The sequence below is a fragment of the Syngnathoides biaculeatus genome, chromosome 1 (assembly GCF_019802595.1).
Source record: "Syngnathoides biaculeatus isolate LvHL_M chromosome 1, ASM1980259v1, whole genome shotgun sequence".
In the NCBI taxonomy this organism is placed as follows: Eukaryota; Metazoa; Chordata; class Actinopteri; order Syngnathiformes; family Syngnathidae; genus Syngnathoides; species Syngnathoides biaculeatus.
In genome coordinates, this window is record NC_084640.1 from 5,193,583 (window position 1) to 5,211,542 (window position 17,960).

The 17,960-nt window shown below is 42.8% G+C and overlaps 1 protein-coding gene across 4 annotated transcripts in view; it reads right to left on the reverse strand.

The window, feature by feature from the left end:
* Positions 1 to 17,960, reverse strand: part of LOC133510966 (uncharacterized) — a 79,542-nt gene that overhangs the window by 14,501 nt on the left and 47,081 nt on the right. The window contains exon 5 of one of the 4 annotated variants that reach the window (XM_061839977.1): positions 6,334 to 6,587. The exons of the other annotated variants lie outside the window; for them this stretch is intronic. Within the exon in view, the coding sequence (XP_061695961.1) occupies positions 6,585 to 6,587 (3 nt within the window). The 3' untranslated portion in view covers positions 6,334 to 6,584. Of the gene's footprint in view, positions 1 to 6,333; positions 6,588 to 17,960 lie in introns of those variants that run through there. 4 annotated transcript variants of the gene reach the window in all.

Sequence of the window (17,960 nt, forward strand, 5' to 3'; positions counted from 1 at the left end):
ATAATCTACCTGCGTGGTTCTACCTCCGCTCTTGTAGGTCACTATATGCTCCTCCCTCTTCTGGAAATAAGTGTTCACTACAGCCATCTCCATCCTTTTTGCAAAGTCCACCACCATCTGCCCTTCAAAGTTCCTTTCCTGGATGCCGTACTTACCCATCACTTCTTCATCGCCCCTGTTTCCTTTACCAATATGTCCATTACAATCTGCACCAGTCACAACTCTCTCGCTGTCTGGGATGCTCAGAACTACTTCATCTAGTTCCTTCCAGAATTTCTCTTTCAACTCTAGGTCACATCCTACCTGTGGCGCATAGCCGCTAACCACATTGTACATAACACCCTCAATTTCAAATTTTAGTCTCATCACTCGATCTGATACTCTTTTCACCTCCAAGACATTCTTAGCCAGCTCTTCCTTTAAAATAACCCCTACTCCATTTCTCTTCCCATCTACTCCGTGGTAGAATAATTTAAACCCTGCTCCCAAACTTCTAGCCTTACTACCTTTCCACCTGCTCTCTTGGATGCACAGAATATCAACCTTTCTCCTAATCATCATGTCAACCAACTCCTGAGCTTTTCCTGTCATAGTCCCAACATTCAAAGTCCCTACACTCAGTTGTAGGCTCTGTGCATTCCTCTTTTTCTTCTGACGCTGGATCCGGTTTCCTCCTCTTCTTTGTCTTCGACCCACAGTAGCTGAATTTCCACCGACGACCTGCAGGTTAGCAGTGCCGGGGGCGGCCGTTGTTAACCCGGGCCACGACCGATCAGGTATGGGATTCTTTAGATGAACGCTCATATTTGTTTGGCACAGTTTTTACGCCGGATGCCCTTCCTGACGCAACCCTCTGCATTTATCCGGGCTTGGGACCGGCCTACAGATTGCACTGGTTTGTGCCCCCCATAGGGCTGCATTGGTTTCCAGCGATGCATTTCAAAATAAATGCTTCAGACAACAGAAGCCCATTAAGGGGAAAGAACCACATTGGCTGTCATGAAAAGACAAAATCCTGCATGGCATGTACCACTGACAAGCTGAAGAAGTGTGTGACAAAGAAAACAAACTAGTGGCTCCAGCAAACGGCTGGACTGAAAGGCAGTATTGAAACACTAAATATGGCAGCACAAGAACAGGCCTGAAAAACAAGATAAATACAAGTCACAGTCTATGTAAAGAAGCCACAGACATTTCAGATAACAGCACGGTGTAAGATGGTGGCAGGCAAAGCATACAGAGAGCGGCATCACCAGCTAGTACAACTCGGGTACCGGAACATCCACACCAGATATGGACTGGAGGTCGCAGAATTAAGTTTCCAAACATCATCCAAAGGAGTTGAGAACAACCAGGCCAAGATCCTAATGATTCCAAATCAGTTTTGCACAGATTACAATTGCGCACAAATTCCAAGCAACGTTCCCCCCCAGTAGAAAACCAGAGCGGGCTAGCCGACAACTTAAATAGCTCTTACTGCAGATTCAAAATAGACACTTCCACACCACGCACCACCCAGCCACACCACCTTCCACTCCACCGTCTAACATCCATGAAAGGGACGTTAAACAGATCTTGAAACAACAAAATATCAACAAAGCACTGGCCCAGACCTTGTGTCCCCATCCTGCTCTAAATCTGTGCAGACCAACTTTCTCCTGCCTTCACAAAGATATTCAACTGGTCTCTAGAACTGTGTGACGTACCAACCTGCTTCAAATGTTCCAACATTATACCAGTCCCCCAAAAGCACCAGTCTCTGGCAGACACCATCCACGCACACTATCAGCACCGGGGCACCCCAAGATTGTGTCTTCTCCCCTCTGCTCTTCTCACTCTACACAAATGACTGCACCTTTGTGACATCTGACTGTAAAACTGTCTAAGTTCACAGATGACACCACTATCATCAGCCTCATCAAAGACGGCAAGAAATCTGCATATCGACAGGACGTGCTGAGACTGGAGCTTTGGTGTGGTCAAGAACAACCTGGCGGTGAACACAAAACTATTGATGATTGTGGACTTCAGGAGGCATCCTTCACCACAGCTGCCAACTGTCTTGTGTCAAACGTCAAGACCTTCAAGTTCTTGGGAATTACAGTCTCAGAGGACCTGAAGTGGGAGACGAACATCAACTCCTTCCTCAAAAAAGCCCAGCAAAGGATGTACTTCTTGCAGCTTCTGAGGAAGCACGGCCTATCACAAGAGCTGCTGAGACAGTTCTACACAGTGGTCATCCAATCAGTACTGTGTACCTCCATCAAAGTCTGGTTTGGGGCGGCCACAAAAAAGGACAAACTCATACTGCAACGGACAATCAAAACTGCTGAACAGATTGTCGGCACCACTCTACCCACTATTGAAGACTTGCACGCAATGAGAACTAGGTCCAGAACGGGTAGGATCCTGTCGGACCCTCAACGTCCTGGCCACCAGCTCTTCTAGCTCCTTCCATCGGGAAAGCACTACAGATCAAAATTAGCAGGCATTCAAACAGTTTTTTTCCCTCTGGCAATTAACGCATTAAATTCTTGATCAGCTAACCTACTATTTTCTGCCTTGTGCCATTTTGGGATACACTCACATCCTGCTGGTCCAATCAGTGTTAGTATTAGTAATATATTTTGTAGACTATTGCACGATTCGTCACTTCAAACTGCTCCCTTTGCACAATTGTCATAGCACTGGTCTATAACGGGAACCGCAAAAGAGTAAAGGCACTCTGTACAAGCTGAACACAATGTGGGATGTTGACACACTCTTACCTCTTAGAGGAGGAGGTTACCGATTAATAGGTAATGGTCAACGAGAGTGTGGTTGGACAGGGCCTGAAGTGGGAGATGAACATCAACTACATCCTCAAAAAAGCCCAGCAAAGGATTAATTTCTTGCAGCTTCTGAGGAAACACGGCCTGTCACAAGACCTGCTGAGACAGTTCTACACAGCAATCATCGAAACAGTACTGTGTACCACCATCACAGTCTGTTTTGGGGCTGCCACAAAAAAGGAAAAACTCTGACTGCAATGGACAATCAAAACCCTTGAATGGATTTTCGGTCCACCCGACCCACCTTTGATAACTTGCACGCCACTCGAACTAGAACAGGATCCACATCCTGGCCACCAGCTCTTCCAGCTCCTTCCATCTGGAAGGCGCGACCGATCAATGCAAATCAAAACTAGCATGCATCCAGTTTATTTCCCTTGCAGTTAAGTCACTAAATACAGTGAACCTACTAAGTTCTGCCTTGCGCCTCAAATCCTGCTGGTCCAATCAGTGTTAGTATTAGTAATATACACATTAGTAGATCGCATGATTTGTCACTTTAAACTGCTCCCTTTGCACAATTGTCAATGCACTGGTCTACAACGGTGAACCGTGACCGGGTAATGGCACTCTGTATAAGCTTAACATAATGTAGGGCGTTGAAGCACTCTAAACTGCTCTAAATGTTAGAAGACTGCATCATGCTCAGCTGTGACTCTTATAAGGAATAGTTCCTATTCATTGAATGTCTATTGTTCTTTGTATTTGTCAGTTTGCTCTTTTTCTCAGTACTCAACATGAATGACGTACCAGGGCGGCACTGCCTGCCGGAGATAAATTCTTTGTTTGTTGTGACATATTTGGCCAATCTGATTCTGATTCTGAAATTTGACAGGCGGACCTGGTCACATGCAAATATTTACCAATGAAAAATAAATGACAACAGAAAAAAAACATTGTAGTGTGAATACTTAGATTTACTTATCATGGAAACTGTGTCATTTTTTTGATCACCTTTTTATTATTTGCCAGTGCATCAAAGTCTAGTGTTGGTTTTGTTGAGGCAATTCTTTCAGCAGCAAGCTGCCAAGTTGCAGGAATATCACTTAACCACTCCCAAAAACACAAAAAGCATGACCTTAACTGTACCCGTTACGTGGTAAAATACACAACATAAGTTACAGGGACATCAACGTGAACCAATAACTTAAATATTACAATTAAAGCAGCAACCTGCTGCAGAATTGACATGACAATACAATACAGTAACAAAAATAAATAAGCACACTATTCCCAGTACACATCTCTAAAGCCTCTTAACTGATAGATAGATAGATAGATAGATAGATAGATAGATAGATAGATAGATAGATAGATAGATAGATAGATAGATAGATAGATAGATAGATAGATAGATAGATAGATAGATAGATAGATAGATAGATAGATAGATAGATAGATAGATAGATAGATAGATAGATGTTGGATGTGCTTCATGAAGGCAACAGTGTGTGGGTCCATGTACGAAAACATGAAAGTAAGTGGCGGTTTGATATTGGGGTTATACAAACACACACTCTATTGCTCCTATCGCTGTAATTCTGATGTCAGGAGCAAAAAAAAGGAACAAGATTATGCAACTGTTTAATTTGCAAAACTCTGGGTGCTTGTAGGCAGAGAGAGGCATTTAGTTTTGTGACATTAGCCATGAAGTCCATTAAACCAGCTCACCCTCTGGACTACAATGAAGTTGAACGTCATTTTACATTGTGAATATTATTTAAGTTACGTATTGTACCTCCTTCAGTGAGACAGTCTTTAACCTCAATGACCAATTTATGATTCATATTGGGATGACCCACCCCAAGCCAATAAAACTTTATTTATCCATCATCCATCCATCCATTTTCTTCACGGCTTATCCTCACGAGGGTCATGGGGAGTGCTGGAGCCTATCCCAGCTGTCAACAGGGAAGAGGTGGGGTACACCCTGACCTGGTTGCCAGTCAATCACAGGGCACATGGAGACAAACACCAGCACTCACAATCACATCTAGGGAAAATTTAGAGTGTCCAATTAATGTTGCATGTTTTTGGGATGTGGGAGGAAATCGGAGTGCCATGAGAAAACCCACGCAGCCACGGGGAGAACATGCAAACTCCACACAGGCGGGTCCGGGATTGAACCCGGGACCTCAGAACTGTGAGGCCAATGCTTTACCAGCTGATCCACCATGCCGCCAACATTATTTATTTTTTTAATTCATTTATTTATTTATTCTTTACAAAAATACACTTTTTACAATTGAAAATGAAAAGTGTGGCAATTGTGAAGCATTTGTATATTGTACATTTCTCAACACTTTTCAGGTATTGCACTGTCACTGTGCATTGTAGATTCAACCATCATCTCCCAATCCCCGTCGATATTTGTATCTGCAGGTTATATGGATTGCTAAGTGCTGATAAATGTAAAAGTGGTGAACCTTCGAATCATGCGCATGCAATCATACTTTGCTGAGAGATATTGAAGAGTTGATGGCCAGGATGTGAAGGGTTCAAAAGGATCCTGCCTGCTCTGGTCCCAGTTCGAGTGGCGTGTAAGTTTTCAAGGGTGGGTAGGGTGGGGCCGACAATCCGTTCAGCAGTTTTGATTTTCCATTGTAGTTGGAATTTGTCCATTTTTGTGACAGCCCCAAGACTTTGATGGAAGTACAAAGCACTGATTTGATGACCGCTGTGTAGGACTGTCACAGCAGCTCCCGTGGCATTCCATGATTCCTCAGAAGTCGTAAGTAGTCAGAAGTGTAACCTTTTCTCGGCTTTTTTGAGGATGGAGTTCATGTTTGTCATCCAGTTCAGGTCCTCTGAGACTGTAATTCCCAGGAACGCGGAGATTGGACACAACCTTGGAGTGTACGAGAGTAGATGGCGCATGCAGATGAGGGGGTGTCCCCCAGCCTCACCTGTTGTGTCCTGTCCGTCAGGAAGTTGTAGATCCACTGTCAGATGGGAAGCGAGATGCTGAGCGGGAGAATTTTGGAGTGGAGTTCGGAGATGATGTTGTTGAACACAGAGCTGAGGTCCACGAACAGGATCCTTGGATAGGTTCCCTCACTACCAAAGTGTTCCAGGATGAAGTGCAGACCTATGTTGACTGTATCAGCCACAGACCTGTTTGCTCAGTCGGCAAAAGGCAGTGGGTCCAGCTGGGAACCTCCGAAGCTCTTGAGGTGGTCCAGCATAAGGCGTTCAAGGGACTTCATGTCATCACACAGGTTGGGAGGCCCCGTAGCTCAGTGGTTAGAGCACTGGTTTGGTAAACCAGGGGTTGTGGGTTCGTATCCCACTGGGGCCTCCATTCCCTGAGAAGTGTTGCATTAGGAAGGGAATCTGGCATAAAAATTCACAGTTAAGGATCTTTGTGAAGACTGGAACCAGAAGCAAGCGGAGGCTGAGAGGTTTGTGGCGGATGAATGAGAATTTATTATTTATTGGACCTTTGAGGCCTCATGGTGGGTGGTCTAGTGAGAAAACATGTGACGTAATGGTGTGAGCAGGTGGATGGCTTGACGACGTGGTGGAGGAGGTCAGGAATGCATGGAATAAGGAAGGAACATTGAGGTCAAGGAAGAACATGGAGATGAGAACAATGCAACTAAGGCATATCTTACAAATGACTGTAAGGCTGGGTTGTGGGTTACCCCAGTTGAATGTTAATAATCTGTCAGCAGAGTCCTGGATCTGGCAGCCTTAAACGCATGTGATGATGCAGGCCGATTACAAACAGTTGCGCATCCAAGATGGTGTTGATTACTGGGAAGCAAGAGAGAGAGAGGTAGAAAGAGAGGTTGAGAGGGGAACAAAGTGACTCCCAAGCACCAAAACAGTTTATGACAACTGAGGCCTTTCTAGGCAGATCTGGCGGTCGATTGAGATAAACAGCGCTTGATGACGCTGGGTGGGATAGGGTGTAGTAACCGAGTATAGAATACTATCCTCAAGGTGACCTTAAGATATTTACATCTGAGCTGCGTTGATTGAAGTACTTCTCTTGATCTGGAGGTTTCTTTCTCCTTTACCAAAATGACCTAGTATGAACATTTTACTGTCCCTTGTTTTTATGGACTGTGCAAAAGCACTATAACCATTATGGCTGATGACTCAATATTTCAATTTGTTCCAGACAATAACCCCCTCATCTTTGTTTGTTGCAAATATTTACACATTGTACAATTGTGAATAATTGGAAAGTTGTGTTTATTTGCCATATATGTAAAAAAAAGATATAATGGCTCCAGTGATTTAGTCATGATGTAATTAGAATTATTAAGTAGTAAAAGACTCTTGTGCTTGAGCAAATCTCTAAACTGAAAAGTATCTAAATGAATACGACCCGAAAAAAAAAAAATCAAAGCAGTAAAATAAAAAATGTTACCACCAAGCAGAAAATATGCACATTTTATGTGTGCAAGTTAATTATGCCACTTCAGAGGAGCTTGTTAAAGGATAAGGAAAACTGCATAAATTTAGCAGTAATCCAGGCAGGCAGAACTCATTTGCAGGGATGGTCTTATCTGGCCACTGCAGCTTTCTCACAAAATTAACCTTGGATATTTGGGCCCAATTGAGCTGTTTGATTCTCCCTTTCGCTCCCTCTGTCTCTCTCCACACTCTTCCATTACTGACATTGTCTGCAAAGATCCCTTCCCCCAATATTACCCTGACCCCTCCCTTCATCCTCTGTGTTTTTCTTCCTTTGTATTATATTTTTGACAATAATTTGTACTGGTAACACAGAGACAGTCAAACAACAAAAAGATTCTGAAATATTTTTTCAAATGTATACTTTATGTTTTTCAATGCAAATGCTTCAGACTTTTGACTTTGGCAACTTTCTAAATTAATAAATTGTCATTTGTGCTGCTGCAAAAGTGTTTTCTTCTAACGCCAATCAAATCTTCCACTGGGTGGTCTGAAAGCAAGTGAAGGGCAGCAAAAAAAACCATATATATATATATATATATATATATATATATATATATATATATATATATATATATATATTCTTTTTTCAGTCATCTGACCGAATCCTCTTTGCCTGCTCCTCTAGCATCGTTTTGGCACTGCATCATCCTCAGAATGATGGGTGTGACAACGTCACCTGTCCCCATCTGTATCACTAATGTCCCTGTCGTTTGATGCCAAGAGAATACATAAATCAGACCTTCTGTCATCCCACTAATGGGACTTCTCCTAATGTACGTACATACCACCTACTACCAGTTCTGATTTACTATAGTCTATATGCTGGGAATGTATGCGAAGCAGTCCTCAGTGTCCATGATGCATAAGTCTTCACAGTCAACCACAAATCTAAAGTAAAGATATTTTCCTGTTATTGTCAATGCATCCTCAAATTAGGCTTAGTGATGTGAACACTCTTTTCTTTTTTTTTTTCTTTCTTTTCTTTTTTTTCCAGCTGGGCTCTCCCACTATAATTCAATCAATCATGACAAAGACTTGTAATTAATAAATAAATAAATGAATAAATAAATACATAACTAAATAAATAAATGGGCAGCTCAGCTGGGAAAGCGTTGGCCTCACAGTCTCACAGTTCTGAGCTCCCGGGTTCAATCCGCCTGTGTGGAGTTTGCTGTTCTCCCTAAGCCTGCATGGGTTTCCTCCAGACACTCATGAGGATAAGCGGCAAAGATAATAAATAGATAAATAAATCGGGGCAGCGCGGTGGATCAGCTGGTAAAGCGTTGGCCTCACAGTTCTGAGGTCCTGGGTTCAATCTCGGACCAGCCTGTGTGGGGTTTGCATGTTCTCCCCATGGCTGCCTGGGCTTTCTCCAGGCACTCTGGTTTCCTCCCACATCCCCAAAACATGCAACATTAATTGTACACTCTAAATTGCTCCTAGGTGTGATTGTGAGTGCAGCTGTTTGTCTCAATGTGCCCTGGGACTGGCTGGCAACCAGTTCAGGGTGTATTCTGCCTCCTGCCCGTTGATAGCTGATGGATGGATGGATGGATGGATAAATAAATAAATAAAATATGATTCCCCATAGGGCTGCATTAGTTGATATGTTAGTATAACCTGTGTTATTATCTGCAGTCTTAGTACAAGCAATTAAAGCCTGTAGTGTGTCACTGGAACATTTTTTGCCCGAGAGGCCTGAAATCAGGACATTCAAATTTCTTGACCTTGTCTATGTCACTGTCTCAGAAGAGGAGGGGTAGGCGGAGGTCTATCTCTCTTCTCCTGAGTCAGCGTTTTAAACACAACAAATACATGTGCTTTCCTGAGTAGGGAGGGTTGGGTTTTCTTCTCAATTATATGAAAAGGGGCAGTCTCAGCCAAACATGGACAAAGTAGATACAAAACTGTGTCGGACAGTAGGAGCTGACATAAGCATGATCAAACTAAGGTGTTTTTTTTAAAGGAAATTGAGACTTTTGTACTAACGCCATGTTGGAGATGCATTGTATGGAGGTCTAAATAGTAGAAATATTATTTAAAATACACAAATGTGCTAGTAAATGGCCCCATGAGGGCGATTTCCCAACCCTCATATGTCCCTATAGTGTCTGACAATATGCACAAATTTCAGATGTTTATCAAGAAGGTATAACAAAAAATAGGGAGGGCTGGGGAGAACTGAGCACGATTAACCCATGCAAAACGTGAATCACGTAAAGTGAAAGGCTGTTTGATTTTAATTTGTTCCCATGATGCCGTAACGCATTACCTCACTACTAAAAAAAACAGTCCACTCTAATGTCCTCACTAAACTGAGATGTGGACAAAATTGCAAGACAATCCAGTTGTTTTTTTTTTTTTGGTTTGTTTTTCTTTTTTTTTTTATCATGGTTTCACAGTCTGAAGGAGTTTCATTGGAGAAATGCTTGCATCGCTAACAACCTTTCCCTCTAGCTTTTCACAGCCTGTTTATCTATTTTTCAATTAACCTCAATGATTTAAACTCCTCATAAAGCTACATGACTTGTTCGAAAGAACAATTTAAATTGTGTTTGTTTCCCCTCTATATTCATCCTTTTATGTTTTATCTTTGCTTTTATATCCCCCTCTCTTCTGTCTTGGCTGTACTGTTCTTTCAGCCCAGGATGCCGAGCATCACAACATTACAGGGTTTTAGCAGGCATGAAGCTGGATGTGTCGGATTAAACAGGGGAAATATGTCGCATGCAGGGAGAGCTTTGTAGATATGGCAATTTCACGATAACTTCCTCTTCTCTGCAAGACTCCACCCACTTCCTGTCGCCCCAATTCCCATGCCTCAAATTTGAGCTGGCATTACTGCTGTTGGTGACGAGCCAGGAGATCTTTTTCCCAAATCTAGTCTCTTCTGGAGGCAATCATAATGATAGCCTTATGTTTGTCTCAGATGTATCTGACTTTGCTTTGTGATTCGGCAAAATTTTGTAGTTCAAATCTTGATTAAAACTTACCTCTTGACTCGCCCTCTATGTAAATGTAGCAGACATGCTTCCTGCAACCTGAGGTGTGGCAGTGACTCCGTCACAATTTGACAACTGGTTTCTTCCAAGCGGCCCAGCGACACTATCACAAAAGGATGCCGACTGGACACGAAAGGAATTGTCAGCACCCCTTGAAGTCTTTGTTTACAGTAATAATAAAAATAGTGAATGCTGTTTAATTGTTTTACAATTAATTACATCACATATATTGCACTTATATTGTGCATCTATACCAAATTAAATGCTGCTGCTCAAACGAGGTACCACTACTACTACAATGATGGCAGAACTTGCAAAACCTCCCACCCAAAGCTCCTGGCACCCTAGCATTCAGGGAATAATGGAGGAGTCACCATTACATCATCACTCTCCAGGAGTTCACCCTAGTGTTCCCCCCCCCACCCGAGATTGGGAAGGAGTGAGGAAACTCCCACCCCCATAGACGCTGGAACGATAAACATACGGACAAGAGGCTCCCCACTCTATGCATGTCTCCTTTCGCCATGCAAAGTGATCGAAACTGCGTGAAAGAAAATGGAAAAAGGAATACTAAATAAATAAATTAACTACAATAATAATAAAATAACAAGAAACTCGACAACAAAGATGATAGATGTCAAAAGTTTACTTTTACACTTACAAAATAGACGTTTTATTATCAGAAGGGGCGATACGGTGGGGCAGCTGTAGAGTGTTTCCTCACAGTTCTGAGGACTGGGGTTCAAATCTCAGCCCTGCATGTCTGCATGTTCTCCCCATACCTGCGTGGGTTTTCTCCCACATCCTAAAAACACACAACATTAATTATACACTCTAAATTGCCCCTCTGTGTGATTGTGAGTGATTATGAGTGCGACTGTTTTCTGTCTCCATGTGCCCTGCGCTTAGCTGGCAATCAGTTCAGGGTCTACCCTCCCTCCTGCCCATTGACACCTGGGATAGGCTCCAGCACTCCCAAGAAGTACTGTGTTAATTATTAATATTTCCAAAAAGAAGAGTATAATCTAGAATTTGCTGTGCTGGTGTCTGTGAGTTTGCTGTTATTTGGAGTATATCTGAATTTGTCAACTTGACAGAGTAATCTGACATCCAGGAAAATGTTTTAATTAGATTGAAGACTGCCTGAAGAGAATATTTGGATTCCAGTAAATGAATATCGTCAGCATAGAGATTTATGGTATTTAGTGTCTGTCATTAGCGAACAGATTCCATTAATAATAGCATTTTGACACACAGCTGTCACGTCCCATTGGAACGGGAGTAGGACCCAAATGCAGGAACTCGGAAGATGCAAGGCAACGTGAGAAGGCGGCGACACCATCGCCCCTTCCTGGACAGCAACGTGAGAAGGCGGCTGAGGAGACGTTGCCACCTCCTGGACAGCAACGTGAGGCGGCATCGGGTCGGTCCCCACTGCCACATGAGCTTGCAGTGCATCCGTTGAAACGGCAACGTGGGCGTGGCGCGGTGGCAAATCCGTTTCCAGGGCAACGTGAACGAGAGTCGGCAGAGAGTCAGTTGAAACTGACATGTGGGCGTGTCTCCGGAGCGGGTCAGTTCCGACTGCAGCGTGAACTCTGCTTGGGTCTTTCCTGCTGGGTCCTGAATTGGCCAGTTCGTTCTGTCACGTCCCATCGGAATGAGAGTAGGACCCAAATGCAGGAACTCGGAAGACGCAAGGTAGTTCAAGAAGAGACACGTTTATTATATGCAGAGGTCAAGGATCGAGCAGGCAGTCCGGTGCAGCAGCGGTAGTTGGGACGTCGGGCGAAGAGAGCAGGTGAGCGGACAGGCAGGAGTCGGTACACAGGAGAACAATCAAAGCAGGCAGAAGTAACGAAGGAGTCAGGCTTACAAGGTTGGTCGGAGAACGGACGAAGGTCGGCACACACAGGTTCAATCAGGGATACCGGAGCACACGAACGGGACATGAAGATCATACGAACTGGCCCCGGCCAGTTGTCATCGCGGTCATATAAATCCACAGCATAATCAGGCTGCATGAGGCGCAGGTGTGTACCTTCCAATCAACGCATAAAACTAATGTTAATATTTGGTACAGTAGCCTTTGTTTGCAATTACAGAGGTCAAACGTTTCCTGTAGTTGTTCACCAGGTTTGCACACACTGCAGGCAGGGATTTTGGCCCACTCCTCCACACAGGTCTTCTCTAGATCAGACAGGTTTCTGGGCTGTCGCTGAAAAACATGGAGTTTCAGCTCCCTCCAAAGATTTTCTATGGGGTTTAGGTCTGGAGACTGGCTAGGCCACGCCAGAACCTTGATATGCTTCTTATGGAGCCACTCCTTGGTCTTCCTTGCTGTGTGCTTCAGGTCATTGTCATGTTGAAAGACCCAGCCACGACCCATCTTCAATGCTCTGACTGAGGGGAAAAGATTGTTTCCCAAAATCTCACAATACATGGCTGCGGTCATTCTCTCCTTATTGCAGTGCAGTCGTCCTGTCACATGTTCAGAAAAACACACCCAAAGCATGATGCTACCACCCCCATGCCTCACAGTAGGGATGGTGTTCTTGGTATGAAACTCATCATTCGTCTTCCTCGAAACACGGTTACTTGAACTATGACCATAAAGTTCTATTTTTGGTCTCATCTGACCACAAAACGTATCCCCATTACTCCTCTGTGTCATCCAAATGGTCATTGGCAAACTTAAGACGGGCTTTGACATGTCTTAGTGTATTACCAACAGTCACCTTGGAAACGGTGGTCCCAGGTCTTTTCAGGTCATTGACCAAGTCCTGTCATGTCGTCCTAAACTGACTCCTCACCTTTCTAAGGATCAGTGAGACCACACGAGGTGATATCTTGCATGGGACTCCACTCCGATCGAGACTGACCGTCATGTTTAGTTTCTTCCATTTTCTAATCATTCCTCCAACAGTGGGCCTTTTTTCACCAAGCTGCTTGGCAATTTCTCCATTGCCCTTTCCAGCCGTGTGGACTTGTACAAGTTTGTCTCTGGTGTCTTTGGACAGCTCTTTGGTCTTGGCCATGTTGCAAGTTTGAGTCTTACTGATTGTATGGGGTGGACAGGTGTCTTTATGCAGCTAACGACCATACACAGGTGCATCTGATTCAGGATAATACATGGAGTGGAGGTGGACTTTTAAAGGCAGACTAACAGGTCTTTGAGGGTCAGAATTCTAGCTGATAGACAGGTGTTCAAACACTTATTTGCAGCTGTATCACACAAATTGTTAAAAAGTCATACATTGTGATTTCTGGATTTTTCTTTTTAAATTATCTCTCTCACAGTGGATATGCACCTACAGTGAAAATTTCAGACAGAAGTTTCTTTCGGCCTCAATGACAGAGGTGGGTGGTGGTAGCTTGGCTACCTTGTCTTCGACGTAGGTGGTAAGGTCAGGCCACCTGGCCTTTTTTAAATTGATGGACGTGCGTCCTTTCGCAGGTGATTTGACATTTCACGGTCCACTGTGAGCAGGATGGGTAGGTGATCGGATCCAAGAGTGGCCATCACGCTACATGAGGTAGACGCCTGGAGGGAGGGACTGGCGAGGGTGACATTGAGCGAACTCTAGCAGGTGGCAATTACGCAGGTTGCATAGGGCTTGTTTCAGATCCCGAAATCCGATTGCTCAATTGACTCAAGCATGGATTCAAAGTGGGCGTCGTTACTGATGATCGAGTGTCATGCATCACTATGGGCATTTAGATCACCCATGACCAGCATGTCGTTCTCAGCGTCTCGAGATACGGATCGTAGCCCGGGGTATCCAGAACTCGGTATTGGATTGACTTATGAATGAGAAAAGCGAGGCCGCCTCCACCAGCTTGTGGGGTTCACGACGTCCGATGGTGAAGTCGTCCAAAAGCTTAATTTCTTGCAGGGCGATGATGACGACGATGTGTTTTATGTGTATCTTTGCAGGCACACACCCCTGCGACTGGGTGTGGGGCCACGCGCTCGCTGCAACAAATAACTATTGAATTAATTATGCAATTTTATTGTTTGTGTAAGACTTCTATAATTGATTTAGCTAATCCTAAAACATTTTAGTTGCAGAGCCAGATCCACAACCCTTGTCCTGCATGCTTCCTTTCCTGTCCCACTCCTGTCCAATCTGGTCCTGTCCTTCCTTCAAAGGGTGTACCACTAAAGTCCCAGGCAATATCTACATTTAATATTACTTTGTTGTAGCTATGTAATTATTTTTTTCCTCAATCTGTTAATAACTAGCCCTTTGTTTTTTATCTTTGCTTTCTTCCACCTCTAGACGGCACTATGATTGTTTGGTGAACAAGTAAAACTAAAAAAAATACCCACACTCACTCTTCATTATTCTTGGGCACTTTAACACAGCTAAACTCAAACACAGACTTCAAAAATACAAGCAGCACCTTTGACTGTCCTACCAGGGAAAACAACATTGTTCACCACTGCTATACTACTCTCAAAGGAGGATTTTGTTGAAAAAAAAATGGGCATGGGAGCACACATTAAAAGTAGATGAGGGTTCAGTGTATTTTTTAATGCCCAAATTATCCATAGATTTCACATCGAAATATCTGTAAATTGGACACTATTTTCGAAAATGCCACACGATTTTTCTCTCAGTCAGATTTTCAGATTACCCGGCTGCAAAACTGACAGCCAATCAAGTTTGCCACGTCACCAGTGCTTCCTGATTTGACCATATTCCTTGTGGATACGGTTTCATCAAACAGACAACGTCCACTATCTGGCATTTTGTGGGCGATTTTTGTGAAAATAATTACAAACACAATAGACAAAACTAAATGAAAAAAATGTACAATGTACAAACCTATGCTTTTTTTTACTCTATTTTTAAATGCCTTTAATTTTATAAAGCACATTGAAGACATTGTCTATGAAAGGCACTACAGTATATTAAAACATTTACCTTGCTTTGCCTACTAATATTAACACAGAAAGATCGCTCTGTGCTCTTCAACATTCACTTCATGCTGTAGAGTACACTGCTTGTAATATTAAAAAAAAAAAACTAGATCACTAAAGTCCAACACCCAAGTCAGTTACCCTGTAATTAATTATTACTAATGAGAAGGGAGAGTGAGGACATATACAGCCAATCAAAATGAATTATTCGGTGGAGAACATAGAGTGGCACAATAATTGCATTACTTGTTCTGTCTCTCAGGGGTGCCATTCCTCTTTCACATTCAAAGGCCAGTTTGAAAATCAAATACAATACCATCTTGGGGCTGCAGCACTTCTGACAAGACTGATTGAATGAATGAATTACCCACCGCCTAAAATTGTTTGCTGAAGTACCCCTCCCTTTCCCTTTCACCCTAGGGGGGCTGTTCATCACCATTACAGTTCTGTGGTTATGGATGATCCTGACATAATGCAGTAAAGGTTGTCCCAACCAGAGGAAGAAGGGTACTGCTTATTTCAGAAGAAAATGGAAAAACAACAATGATAGTGCATAGCATAAGCACAGGAGTATGGATATGATCTCAACATACTGCCTCCGATAGATCAGTCTGACCCTAAAAGATAAATCTGGGATTTGATGATTGCCAGAAGTGAGCAGGCCCTGTTTGCACTCATCAAGTTAGAGAACGCGGTGGAAATCATTATGAGAATTAGTTGAGGGATTGCGGTATAGGAATCAAAGAATGATAGATAGATAGATAGATAGATAGATAGATAGATAGATAGATAGATAGATAGATAGATAGATAGATAGATAGATAGATAGATAGATAGATAGATAGATAGATAGATAGATAGATAGATAGATAGATAGATAGATAGATAGATAGATAGATAGATAGATCGATAGATAGCCTATATTGTCATAACACACATGAACAGTGGGCCCTTGTGTATTCACAGTTCACCATTCACGGGCTCCCATATTCGTGGATTTTGCTCTATTTTTTTTTTATAATGTGGATGTTGGGTCTGGGCCAAAGAGGAAAAGACCCAAAAAGACTGTTATGAACGTAAAGATCAAAAGCCTGCATCTGTGATATGAGTATGGGGTTGTGTTAGTGCCAATGGCATGAGTAATTTACACATCTGTGAAAGCATCATTTATGCTGAAAGCTACATGCAGGTTTTGGAGAAGCATATGCTACGCTCCAAGCAGCGTCTTTTTCACAGATGCCCCTGCTTATTTTAGCAAGACAATGCCAAATCACATTTGCATATGCTACAACAGTGTGGCTTCATAGTAAAAGATTGCGGATACTACAATGGCTTGCCTGCAGTACAGACCTGTTTTCCTCTGAAAATGTGCGCCCCATTATAAAGCGTAAAGTATTACAATGGAGACCCCAGACTGTTTAACAGCTAAATATATACGTCAAGCAAGAATGGGAATAAATTACACCAACAAACATTCACCAAATAGTGTCCTCTGTTCCCAATTATTTATTGAATGTTGTGAAAAGAAAAAGTGATGGAACACAGTGGTAAACAAGACCCTACCCCAGCTTTATTGGAACATGTTACAGCCATAATATTCCAAATTAATGATTATTTGCACTCTTTGTCGTGTATTCAATTAAATCTAGATTGAATGTGAGATGCAAATCACTGTACTCTGTTTGGTGGCACGATTGGTTAAAATGTCTGCCTCACAGTTCTGAGGTCCAGGGTTCAAATCAGAGTTACATCTGAGTGGGGTTTCCAAGTTCGCCCTATGCCTACGTGGAATTCCTGTAGGAAATCCGGTTTCCTCCCACATACCAAAATCAATCATTGGAAGGTTAAGTGAAGACACTAAATCACACATAGGTGTGAATGTGAGTGTGAAGGGTTGTTTAAATGTACCCTGTGATTGGATGGAAACCAGTTCAGGGTGTACTCTGGCTCCTGCCCCAAGTTGGGATTGACTCCAGCACTCCTGTGGCTATTGTAAAGAAAAACAGGTCGGAAAATGGATGGATGGATGGATGGATGGATGGATGGATGGATGATGGATGGATGGATGGATGGATGGATGGATACACGCACATGCATGCACACATATATCCATTTTCTTAGCTGCTTATCCTCATGAGGGTCACAGGAGTGCTTAAGACATCTTAAGATATCAGCAATGTACCCCCCACAAAGCCAACCTCTCAAAACCCCATCAAAGCACAGATGCGGTTGGGAAAGGTGAGTGTGTGTGTGTTTTCCCTCCCTTATGCTTGTGGTCGAGTGCTACTGTATTATAAAATATTGAAATGGATGAGAAACAATTGGTTTTATGTATTTTGTGACGATACAGAATTTAAATGATCGTCTCCTGTTTTAGCTCTACATTGTCATTAGACTGGATTAAAACCTGAGACTGTGTGTGCAAGTGTTTGCATTGACATGTTTTGCACAATTGCCATTGTACATGACTTTAATCGGGACAGTAACTGCTCAAAATGCTAATGCATCCTTGTACAACTGTGAGTTGTGAGTTCTTGTAAGAAAAAAAGTTCCCCGTCAATTGCCTGTCTATTGTTATTCATTCTTGTTAGTTTGTTCTGTTTTTCATACTCAACATGTATGTTGTACTAGCCACCAACTATTGGAGACAAATTTCTTGTGTGTTGTTCCATACTTGACCAATAAAGCTGATTCTGAGTATACATTCCAAAGTGTAAATTTTCGTTTCAAGATGCAAGTTTTTTTTAAACCTCACATGTGGTGGGTCTGAAG